The 13,165-nt window shown below is 36.1% G+C and overlaps 2 protein-coding genes across 2 annotated transcripts; both read left to right on the top strand.

The window, feature by feature from the left end:
- Positions 1 to 470: 470 nt before the first annotated feature.
- Positions 471 to 3,150, top strand: LOC108747997 (CREB3 regulatory factor). Its single transcript, XM_018485941.1, has 5 exons — positions 471 to 1,271; positions 1,455 to 1,862; positions 2,061 to 2,552; positions 2,635 to 2,757; positions 2,916 to 3,150. Exons 1-5 carry the CDS (start codon positions 671 to 673, stop codon positions 3,008 to 3,010), a joined length of 1,719 nt encoding a protein of 572 aa, XP_018341443.1. The 5' UTR covers positions 471 to 670; the 3' UTR covers positions 3,011 to 3,150.
- A 3,089-nt stretch (positions 3,151 to 6,239) lies between these two features.
- LOC108748087 (zinc finger CCCH domain-containing protein 13-like) lies at positions 6,240 to 12,607 on the top strand. The gene is made up of 10 exons (XM_018486088.1): positions 6,240 to 6,669; positions 7,093 to 7,168; positions 7,335 to 7,738; positions 8,091 to 10,268; positions 10,557 to 10,865; positions 10,972 to 11,314; positions 11,391 to 11,557; positions 11,787 to 12,070; positions 12,163 to 12,280; positions 12,402 to 12,607. The coding sequence occupies exons 1-10, from the start codon at positions 6,473 to 6,475 to the stop codon at positions 12,508 to 12,510; spliced, it is 4,185 nt and encodes a 1,394-aa protein (XP_018341590.1). The 5' UTR covers positions 6,240 to 6,472; the 3' UTR covers positions 12,511 to 12,607.
- Positions 12,608 to 13,165: the final 558 nt, after the last annotated feature.

Here is a 13,165-nt window from a genome sequence, read left to right as displayed (position 1 = left end):
TGTCAGCTGCGAAAAATGCCTACTGACGAGAGACGCGCGATGCATGCGTACTGTGTCAACTGTGTCAATTGTGTGCGCGCGTGAACCAATATGTGATTTTCGATCTGTGCTGTGCACATTTCTCTCCGAGCAGGTCAGCTCCCGTTTAAGAACCGTTTAAGCGACTTAGGAGACTATCGAGAGAAGCCGTTCCCTCGTGGCCGAGCCTCTCTCGTGCGCGAGACCACGCGAGGCTGCGAATCATTGCGAATCACTGCGAATCGATCGAGCGATACCACAGGCGTGGACGAGTCAAAATCAATTAAAATTGTAAATAGTGCAACTCGCTCAGCGAGCGATAAGCCGCGCGCGTTTCCTCTTTCTCTTTCGTTATCGTGCCGTTGTGCTGGGACATTGTCCAGTTGCCGTACTGTTGTAATGACGTGTTGTTGTAACGCGTTTAATAATACATAACGACTGTTGTCGTCTGCAGCTGTATGATATTCGCCTTTGATACATACAAAGTCGAACGACGAATAGATCGAGTTTGAGACGATTTGTTTTATTCAGCAAACTTTTGTGTTCCGTAGAAAAACAATTTCCAGAAGTATATAATTGTTGACATTGTTATAGCGTGCTCAACGCGCGCGCGAGAACTCTGTCGGTTTTTTCGTCAACGCACTTGTGGCTGATGGACGACTCCAAGTACAACGATTTTTCGCTATCTAGCACGATGGATAGCATAGTGAAGCAGGAACCTGTCCAGGAGATGAATTCGGCGTCGGCATCTGTGCCGATACCAGGAGGACACAGAAGTACGCGAACATATGAACAGTTCTCACCGTCCCCTCTAGCGATATCCTCAGGATGGGATATGAGAGCCGACCAAATGGACTATACTTATAAAATGGACCCAGATCAGATGGATATCTCATTTAAAATGGATGAGGACGACATATTTCAGGTGGACAAAGCTGAACTTATTCAAGGTCCAACTCTGGCTGAATTGAACGCCAATGACGATACCTTGCTGGGAGATTTAAATTTTGATGATTTATTATTACCAGAAGAAAGAGTACAACCGATAAAAATGGAATATGCTGCTCCGTTAACTGGCTCTCTGTTTAATAGTAGCATAGGATTTGCACCCAGTAGTTTTCCTCAATCTGGAGTAACTCACCGTAGTTGTCCCACATATACAAATACATGTGGCTTTAATTTAAATAGAGGTTCAAATATTGTGGATAATGCTGAAGCTGTTAGTCCTAGTCCAGGCACTAGTAACGTTGCAGGTATGATCAAACAAATGTATTTAATCTTTTAATAATAATAACATTAAGCAACAGTATTTTTTTTTATATATAACAGCAAAAACAATTAGATAATAATATTAGTATTGTGTTTTTGATGATTTACATTTGTGTTTTTATGATTTGTTTATTGATAAAAATGATAATGTATTACAATTCATTCAGGTAGTTCAACAGCAAGCTCATCAACTTCACCACATCCTGTAACTCGGCCCATTGGCTCATCTACTTTACACGAGCTACTTATGAAAAGAGGTGAAAATCCATTTAATCCAGTATCTAATCAGGCTGATAATATCTCTACGATAGGTGGTAAACCTAAAATTTCGAGACTGTCTATGTCTGCACCAACGCAGACAATGGGACATTTGGATCATATCTGGGCCCACAGGGAACCACGGCAACATCTCTTGAGTACCGGTAGCTTGGTTGAGGCAGGATCGACGAGTAGTCTGAGTACTGGAGGTGCTCTTAGTCCAGATCCACTATGTATTGATCCTCTTAGCCATGATGAAGGTTATGAAGACAGTGATGATGATAGTGATCACTATGATGACTACAGCAGTGATAATGGTACATATATATGTATTAAGAAATGTAGATATATAGTATACAATATAGTCAGAGATAATTTATAAAAAATTATTTTTTTTTGTACAAAATAAAAATCGATTGATTAAATTAATCTCACATTTTTATTAAATATTTTGTAAACTAAAAGAGAACTAAAAACTAATGAAAATGTAGCTATATAAATCGTTTATCTATCAGATACAGGTGGAAGCGACGGCGAGGAACAAAGTAATAACAGAGTAGGAACAGGAACTACAGAATTGGGAAAGGAAAGGCATAGTAAGAAAGAAAGATTCTTCTGGCAATATAACGTTCAAGCTAAGGGACCAAAAGGACAGCGATTAATTGCGCGAGCGCGTTTAGAAGATCCACATGTCTTGAACGAAGCAACTGATCCAGTATTTAGTCCTCATTGTGCTCTTAGAGGAATTAAACATAGTGGAAAGGCACGAAAAGGCGATGGAAATGATCTTACACCGAACCCTCGCAAGCTCCATAACATCGGACGAGAATTAAATAAATTAAATCGCATTATAAATGATATGACACCTGTTGCAGAATTACCTTTTCCGGCAAGACCGAAAACGCGTAAAGAAAAAAATAAATTAGCTTCACGAGCATGCCGTTTAAAGAAAAAGGCTCAACATGAAGCAAATAAGATAAAGCTGCATGGACTTGAAGCAGAACACAGTTGAGTATACGTCGAAATAATAAATGTATTGAAACATATTATATTGAATATATTAAGAAAAACGAATAATTCTTTTTTCAGGACGTCTTATACAAGGTATATCACAAGCTAAACATACACTTGCTGCTAAATTAACTGAATCCAATCCTGACACTCAAGAAGAGCTTACACGACAAATGGAAAAATGTTGCAAGCTAGCTACCAGTGAGTAATATCAATTTGTGTGTGTGTGTGTGTGTGTGTGTGTGTGTGTGTAATTTCTTAGATAAAATGTATCATAAGTATGACATACAAATAAAGTATACAATAAGTATACACATATTTATTATTATTTTAATACGTATATAAATTTCTGATTGCAGAAATGCGAATAGCAAATCATTCAACAGATTTTGTGAACAAAGTGTTGGAGAATATTAAAGAAGGTATTCCTGATGGTGGCATTGATAATTTTTAATACTATAGCGAATCGTTTTCCTATAAATGATGTCTACGCGTGTATATATATCTTTAGAAAAATATGCTATGACTATACACACATGTAGGGTAATATTGCTTTTTATCTTTAAAGTTGCTGTTAAATGCTTGAGAAAGCAGATTTACAGTTAACTTATTAATGTATAATTAACATATATCTTGTATACGTTATTTCCGAAAATGTTTACTGATATAATAAGAAACGAAACCTTGATATACGTATTGGTTTATCTTTTAGACTTTCAAATCGTTAATTTTTTTTACAAAAGTATCTGCGTTTTCACCTATTGTATATATTGGTCAATCTGTATATAACATTTTTCATGCATCACGTACGATAGTTTCAATAATGTATTTATGCAAACAAAGGACACGATTTTTTTGATAAATTAGCTGCAAAGGTATCATTTGATTAAAAAAAGAATGGTTATATATCCTGATGAAAGTGCAAAGAAAAAAGTGCCCGAATGTCACTTAATTATAATACATTAAAGAGAGATGATATCATCAATGTCCATTATCAATCAACGTTGCATACGTTGTGTAATTCTAAATTTAATCTTTAAATTACAGTGAATGTGTACCACACACAGCAGAACTTTTGGCCTTAGTACGGCAAAATTGATGTTAAATTTAATTATACCGATATTCAAAAACATTCAAAATGTCGACGATTTTTTTCCAAATAAGTCTAATTAATTCCATTTTTACGTAATTACTAATCAAGGTTTCGGAATTATTGATGGCGGCTGATGCAACAATACTAAGAATTGACATTGATGATCTTTTTTTTAACGTTCAGATGATGTAGTTTTAATCATAATAGTAAAAGATTTAGAATGTGCATTTAGATGCACTTAGAAATGAGCTTTGAATTATATAGTTGTTTGTTGTTTGCTGACTCGATCTACCTCAGAACGAAACGCTATACCTACGTACATATATATATTTGGATTATATAAAGATAAAATAATAATGTATGTGGAAAGATTGTAATCGTGGCGCGAGGTGGAATATCATTGCTTTAGAATTTTAGAGAAGAGAGGGTGGATATAGCGAAGCATATAGCGATGCATCTCTTCTGTAGCGTTTACATCTCTTTTAAACAATCTCTTGAACGATTGTTTAGAGCGATTTTACGCCGCGATTAGAATTATAATTATATTTTGCTAATATACATATACATATATTTTAAATATGCAAGATGTTAATTCATATTATATATTCATACTAATATTTTTTTAATCGATTTTTGTATGTAAAGTTGCGCTGAAGATCATGTTACGAAAAAAAAAAAAACCCTGTGGATATATAGTCATACGATTACATACATATATAAATACAGATGTTGTATAATCCTTATCAAATCGTTATGCAGTCTAATTTATTGTTATGCGGGGTACCACCGTAGGTTTCATTCGCTGTGTATGTAACGTCGGCAAAAATTAATGTGTGTAATATCAGTGTAGCACGAGACGTCACTCCGACGATATCACCATAATTACAAGTGTGCGGGAAATGTTGAGTGTAATAAGAATATTTCTTTCTTCTTTCATGGTGTGCAATACGCGCGTTTGTGCGAGAAACGCCACTTTATTGTTTTTCGACGACGACCCCGATTTTACGATAATGTGTTTGTGTTCGTTCGCTCGCTCGCGCATTCGTTGCCTCCGATCACGATCCATATGATCTATATTCATCGAGAAGTGAGGATAAATGCGCACAATCTTTTGTTATCGCGCGGGTCAATGTATAAAATTGCAATTAGCGTGCGAATGCATTCCTGACGTTAATCGTGCTAATCGAGTTACGGCAAACGACCCGAAGATAAACTGATCAGAATATGTAATGATGATTGAATTATTTTTATTCTAATAAAAAAACACATGCGAACGGCAAGCAGATTTTTCATTAGAATTATTTTAAGGATAATATATGTTTACAATATCTTTCTTAATGCAAGATCATATATACTATATGTAATCAATGCAAAATTAATAAAATTTAATACACAAGGTGAGTGGAAGGAAAGAAGAGTTGAGATATTAACTAAATTTAATTAAAAGAAATATATATATATACGAAATATTTATGTATATATATAAATAATACGAATATTTATGTTGTAAATAGCGAGATTCCGCGAAAGAGACAATATTCCACGGTCATTAGTCATCGGACGCGTCCGATCGGTCATTCTCATTTAATTGGTATGATTCGACATAACTCTGGCGTTAAGTCATCCGATTTCCGCATGTTTTCTGATTCGAATATGTAATATAACGATGGATGTCACGCGAGCGCTTTGTCAATCTCTGCGAATTGATCAAAATTGAAAACAATTGGCATGCCACGCGAATATCCATAAAACGCGGAACATTCATGCAATAATTTTACATCGTTGCGATATAAAAACGCGTAAAGCGTTTTATAATTGCGTATTACATGTAGATACATATTTTTTAGGCAAAATGTTGATAAAAAAATATGGATGATCGATTCTTTTGAAACTTTCGAATATCCTAGATGCCTTTGCCGATAAAGTTGCAGTTGTAACAAAAAATTTATGGAAAAAAACTTTCTAAAGTTTAAGTCTTGTGAGTTCATGCGACTATCAAAATTTGATCTGAGTAATTCATATATCTAATATGATATTAATTTTACGATTTATTACTCTTAAATATATGTATGTATGTATGGTCCTTAGTTTGACTGTCACCTGAAAAAAAAAAAAACATTAAAACTTAATACTCCAGAATAAATAAATTGAACCAAACATTCATTATAAGAAAATCGAACGTCTATAATAATTAATCTATATTATAAGAAAAACAATCAACAATGAGATTTGATTTAATTAGATGTCTACCAGTTAAGCATGTCAATATCGAGCAAAAATATCAACTATGAATTCAAAACCTATTTATTGAAAAACTAATTATATTTATTCCGAATGAATAGACATTATATTAAATATACAGAATAAAATGAATAGATTTTTCTAAAAATACATTTACTAAAAAGCTAAACAAAGCGACGATAAAATCCCAATTTTTTTTAAATAGTAAAGTTAAATTTCATAGAGTTTGGAGTTTCGGCCAATACTCCAATTTCGATTGACTCCGATTTGCTCCGATCTCGTTACCGACAGTCGAACGTCAAATATAAGCTGAAATGTAATTGGGGGAAGGAGATATTCCGAGCAGCCGTAGCATATAGATATATCTGTTCTCCTTCTCGCACGTATTGGCCTGTATTGTGTATTACGCGCCAATGGCCGAGAGCCGAGACCTGAGACGCCGAGACGAGACGGGCCGAGATCAGATCGCCAAGTCATATTGTCGCATGACGATCAATGACGATTTCGTACGGCACGTAAACGCCTGCATGCTCGCAGTTATGCGCTTCCATTGTGAAAATACAAGTGCTTTATGGTGATAATATGTCAAAACCAAACATAAGGAAAATAACGGCTGACCCTACGAAATGTAATACAGACTCTTCACGACGGCCGAGTGTGTTTGAGAGGTTGGGCACCAAACCAGCGATCGCCGCCGCCACCGCCGCCGCTCAAAATACATCGGATTATTGCAGAAATTGGGCCCTCAACGGCAGTTGTTCCTACGGAAAGAATTGCAAGTGAGTGCCGATTTCATTTGTCATAATCCCTCACCGAAGTACACAATAGTAGTCGGTTGATTGATTATTGCAAGAATTTACACTTGCAGTTTCACATAAAAAAAAAATAAAACACAATTTCGCTTTATGATATAAAGACAATAATAGAAGAATTTTTGTAACATACAGCTAATTATTTTACGGTTTATTGTTGACTGGAATTATGATTGAAATGAGCTCTATGATAGTTTTATATTTTCTCTAATATTTTGAACAGCTGTTTTTCGATGATTTAATAGTCTTATTTATTTTGCGTGACATGATATAACTCGAAAGACTAATTTCTCATAAAGATTTGATTTCTGATTTAATTTTTTATTCTTTATTAGAGCATATTGCTTATTGATCTAATGCAATTTCTCATTTCTCTTATTTGTTAATTAGATACGCAAACACACACACATTGATAAGCCCATCCAAGCGTGCTAAGAAAGATAATGCGATCGCAGGTACATCTGGGGTAAGCTCACGCCATATTTTTCTATTTGATAACAATTTTATTTGATATGCATATACATAGGGTTTTCAGCATTGCAATATAATTGATAAGAGTAAAAATTGACAGATGACTATAAATTATAAACTAAAAAGTCAAAATTTTTTCTTTGATCCTCTCGATATTACAGCTCATTGCAGAGGATCCCTTCAAACGGCTCACATCGAAGATCGTGAAAAAGGCATCGCATAGTCCGGACTTAAACATAGAAGAGTGGAATCAGACAGACCTCGAATACGAGGACGAGAAAGTGTTGGAGAGACGGCGGCAATTGATACAACGGGAACTGAAATTACAAATGAAGAAGGACAAAGAAGTACATGGCAAGGATAAAGTAAGGCAGAAGAAAAAAGCGATGAGCTCCTCCTCTAGTTCGCGCACATCCAGCACGTCTAGCAGTAGCAGCAGCTCTAGTAGTGAAGACTCCTCTTCTACATCCACGTCAGACTCGCATAAGAAAATCAAAAAGATCAAGACTAAGAGACATCATAGTATTTCTGCCGATTATAGTGAGGACAAAGAAAGAAAGAAAAAGTAAATACTCATTTATAGTGTATTTGATCCAAGCGGATTTGCACCAATTTGGGTTGGATTAATGATGTTGTATATCCTTCTATTGGTAGAACATGTAACGTTAACTAATAGTGGAACGTCCAACTTAAATCGGTGCAAACCCGTTTGAGTCGAAAATGCTATTAGTATTTCCTTTGTATTTTATAATGTATGAATATGTAATTGCAAGTAATTTGTAAGCAAACAAATTACTTGTAATTTTATATAATAAATAATCTATTATTATATATATATAATTTATTATGTATATTATATTTTAATGCTGAGAGGAGTTATATATATAAATATTTGCTATCATGGATGAATTTTACAGATTGAAACTCAAAAGACTAGGAACAAGAAATGACAAAGCCATCAATAAGAAGAAACGCAAACTTGACAATTCCACAAAAAAAGATCTTACTACGAGACCAGTCAAGAAGTATGGTTCGTCGTCTGTAACTAGGAAGCATACCAACTCATTGCGCGCTAGATCACCTGCGATACAGCAGGGATCTACGAGTGGAGTCACGTCTGCAGTGGCCGCAACGTTGGGCTCGCAAGTTTCTGTGGCGCATCACGCATCATCCAGCAAAATTCGAGAAAGAAACAGGAGCGAATCACCGAAAGCGGTAAAGAATAATCGAGAAGTGGACAAGGAGGACGGCAGGCATTACAAGAAGGTGCGTGATATGGATGAGTGTCTGTCCAAGGACGCTGTTAAGTGCAAGTCATTCGATAAAATCAAAGAACAACAGGAGAAAGAAAAGAACCGCGCTATTGATGAAAAAACCAAATTAGACGATCGGTTGAGGTCCAAATGCAAGGAGAAGGATGTGCGTTCACGTACGCCGCCGCCGCCGCCGTCGTCATCGGAACGATCATCTAAATATCAGCACGTTAAAGAGAATGCGTCATCAAAAGTACAACGTAGTCGAACGCCATCGAGGAGACGCGATCTTACCCCGGCGAAAAATGCGGAGAAGCAAAGCAATTCGTCGAATCGCGTGAGAGATGCAGAGAAGAAAGATCGCGACTCGTACAAAAGAGATAAAAGCAAAGAACGAGATGATGCGAGAAAAAACGAGCAGACGTCTTCCAGTAAAACAAAGCAAACAATAACTTCGAATCAAGATGACAATTATCGAAGGAACAACACAAATAAGGACAATTTTGATGATAAGACCTACGGTGGTGATAAAACGCGACAGAAAAGCCGTGAGCGTCAGCGCGAAAAGGAAATGAGAGACGAACGTCCCTCGAAACTGACTCGTGATCAGCGCCAAGAACCACAACGCGATAAGGATAAGGATGAATCTCAGGAGCGTTGTCGGAATGAAAGACAGCGCGAGCGTGATCGCGATCGGGACCGAGACCGAGAAAGAGAACGAGAGCGCGAAGTAGAGAGAGATAGAGATCGCGAACGAGAACGAGAACGCGATCGTGAGCGGGAAAGAGATCGTGAAATACGAGAACGAGATCGCGATCGGGATCGAGAAAGAGAGAAGTCTATGAAACCACGCGAAAGAGACGTGTCTACGGTAATTTCACCCGCGGCATTGAATCTATCGGCGGATAAGAGTTCGCGTTACAATAGCAGAATCAAGGAACGACCTTTAAATAAGGATGTGTCGTTTGAGAAGAGCGGCGGGACTCGCGAGCGAAACAGAAGCGAACGCGAACGGGAACGATCTGAAACGAAAGCTCTCGCTGAGCGTGAACGGAGTTCCACACAGTCACGATTGGATGGAAGATACGAAAGAAATACCGTTGTCGAAAAGGACGTATCATCAAGTCGCAGCAAGTCGACTGTCAATTCACCCCGGGATCGCATGGATCGTTTTCGCGAAACGTCTTTAGATCGTGCATCCTTACACGAGAAGAGTGCGCATGTCGCGCCGTCGTCGAGCGTTCAGTCAACAACGACGTTACCACCCGTACCTTCAGCTTCATCTTCCTCATCAGTAGTGGCTGTGACACCCACTCTATCATCTCGCGATCATCTTATAGACATGGTGGACAATCACTACGACAGGGATAGGCACAGAAGGTTCGGCGTGAGATATGAACGGGGTCACACGTCGGAGCACAGTAGCAGGAAAGATCAGGCACGAATAGAATCGAGTCGTGTTCCGAGCAAAATCAACCGGATAGTGGATCGTCGGGATGCAAACAGTCCGCGACGCACCATGGAAGTGGACAGGAACTTTGGTAGGAACTACGGCAGATTGCCGGAGCACTGGGACGAGCAGGAAGAATCAGCTCCACACGTTGAGTATCGGGATCATGCCCACATCCACGAGGATGACAGGAGAAAGACTATCGAGGGTAGAAGGTTTGACAGTCCTTTTGAAGAGAGACGCGTTGCTCGCGACGAGAGATCCAGAGAGGCAAGATATGTGATCCAAACTACAGAGCGACCATCCTTCGATGATCATCGTCATCATCATCATCATCATCGACATCCTCTGTATCCTGGCGATAAGTTGAGAAATGGTGGAGCCAATATCAGGTAATAATTAATATATTAATATGAACTGAAGAAATATTATTCTTTTGCTCTTTGAAAGTTAGTTCGAAATAATATTGAATTACATTTTTTATACTATTCTTTTATTAAGATAGTGTATTGTTTTATCTTAACAGATAACTTTTTATCAGAATTAAAACAATTTATATGTTTATAAAATCATATTTTATAATTATAAACTTTTTCTTTTTGGAATTCCTTTTCTTCAAATCGTTTTAACGATTGAGTTTCACTTTTTTTATTATTGTTTATGTATATTTTCTATTTTAGAGATGAAACTGTTTCTAATGATAATTGGGAAGGACATCACCGTGATGTAGAACACGGTCGAGACCGTAGTTATCAGACAGTAGAATGGGAAGAAAGAGAATGGCGCAGTAGACCATTATGGGAAAGCAGAGATAGTCTTCCTCGTTCGGAAATACATGATGACGAGTGGAATTCTAGATATGATAATACTATAAGCGACTGGAAGCCTAATGATTCACGAAAATGGGATAATCAGAACGTTCACGTTCGATCGCATTACAGAAACGAACGCACGAAGGACTTGGAGCACGGAGAATCTACGCAACATAAGTAAGCATAAAATCTTACTATCTTACATGATTAAAAATGATGAAAATTATAATATATGTCTGTATTATATTAGTTAAAGCATGTTAAATGAAAATAATTCTTATAGCAAAAGACGATCGTACAATGCGCCAGAAACAAGAGAAGAACCAGTGATTCATCCTTCTGCTAAGCAAGCTGCTATTTATGGCAGCATGAAAGAAGAACCTATCAACAAGAAGTTGATGGAACTTGCTGAAGGTAGATTGTGCACAACTACTAGAGAAAAATCCACGGATAACTTCCAAAAGAAGAATCAGCAAAAGGATAAACCTGAAATTAAGGAACCTGTCGCGGTGGAACCAAAGCGTCCCGTTGCCGATGAGTCTTTACAGACTCTTCATACCGAGAGTGATTTGAGTGATATTAGCGATGATCCTGATGATATATTGAACATGGAAGAAGATACTACAGTACATATCCTACATTTATATATTTTTTTTATTTCAAAATGTCATACTCACACTTTTATATATAATTTTTCAACAGGATATGGAAACTAATAAAACACGGACAAATAAGAAAGCATCAGATACTGCTCACCGTGATGTACAATCAACAGTACAAGAGCCAGCTCAATTATCTCCGAAAGAACCTGCAGAAGAAACTATTTTCAGTTCAAAATCTAAGGATAATGCCGATACAGCGTCATTGAAGTAAGATATATAGAGATATATAAGGTTATAAAATATTAATTATAAGAGGTAAAACGTTTTTGTTAAAGAAATTATTTGATAATATGTTCGTAATGTGTAACGAAAAATATGCGATTATCTTTTTAAAAAATTAATTTCTTTTGCTTCAGATTGTTTTATTTATGCGAAAACTCTATAATTTTATATCTAAAACATCAAATTTTATATCTGACTCTATATCTTATATTAGGAATATGGAAGACGATAATATGGAGACTATGGACTTTGAAGAAATTTCTGATGGTGAGTTGGAGGAGGACATCAAAACGAGCGGAAAAGGACTAGGTGATGCCTTAGGAGTCGATTGGGAGTCTCTTGTGAAGGAAACGCAAGCGAGGAGAATTGTTCCGTCCAATCCAGACTCTGCGGAGAATCGATGGCAGTGTAAAGCTATCTACTATAGAATCGGTATATCTAAGAAATATGCAGGTGAAGATTTCATGAAAAAGTTGGTAAAAAAGTATGAGAAGAATGGTGAGTTTCAATAGTTTTTTTTTTTTTGTTAAAATCAGAATAGATCTTTGTGGAAATAATTAATTTTTATATCTTTTTTTTTTTTGTTATAGATCATAAAGAATTTTTGCTGAATGATATTGCGCTAATGCACACAGGACTTGCACGAAATCGGTTACTTCAAGATTTAGGTAATAATGCAATGCATGCTGTAGACGATACTTTGTATAGGTAAGGTTTTATATTATTCTTATATTTAAGACTAAAATTTGCTTTAAATCACATTATAAATATCAGTTATATTATAAACTGTAACAACATGTAATATTATTAATAGAATAAAATTTTGTAGAAATAATAATGCAAGTTACGATGAAGACGTAGACTATGATTGGGAAACATTGAAGCCAAGTACCGCTTTGTACGAAGAAGCGAAATGTTTATTACAGCAAGTGAGATGAGAAAGATAAGTTTTGTACATAAAATTATGAATAGTCACTGTTTCCTTGTATTTATATATATAAAGTATATTATACATATAAAATGTGTGTGGGATACAGTCAGCAAAAGAGTCTAAAAAAATTTACATTATTTTGTTATGGAATGTACATTATGTATTAATATTTTATCGAGATAAATTTGAAAACACGAAATCGTTGAAGAATATACAAGAAGCACAAATATGCTATTCAATTTCAAAATCATGTTCTGAAAATGAAGGTTTGTATTTAAAAAATTTTTATATTTTATTTTATTGCAAAGTAACATCCTCTTGTCACTCTCGCTATCTACATTGCCCTAGTGTGTGTGTGTACAGGCATATGTATCATCGATGTTATAACTTCAGCGTAAATCGATCTGTGTAAACAAATAAAGTAAACAGTGTAAAGTCAGAAAATTAGTCAATCACAGTTATTACATTTTTCAGAAGAATAGCTATGATTGACCAATTTCATAACATCGATGTTATAACTTCGGCATAAATCGAGCCGTATGAACGTAGTCATTGTAACAAATCTTATCTTATCACGATTTATAATTGCTAATCGTTATTTGAATAATGGTTAGCAATTATAAGTCGTAATAATTTATGTGTAAAAATTTGCATTTTTATTT

Source organism: Trachymyrmex septentrionalis, unplaced genomic scaffold (genome assembly GCF_001594115.1).
Source record: "Trachymyrmex septentrionalis isolate Tsep2-gDNA-1 unplaced genomic scaffold, Tsep1.0 scaffold21, whole genome shotgun sequence".
Classification (NCBI taxonomy): Eukaryota; Metazoa; Arthropoda; class Insecta; order Hymenoptera; family Formicidae; genus Trachymyrmex; species Trachymyrmex septentrionalis.
Note: the sequence above shows the minus strand (reverse complement) of the source record. Positions and strands in the feature narration are given on the sequence as shown.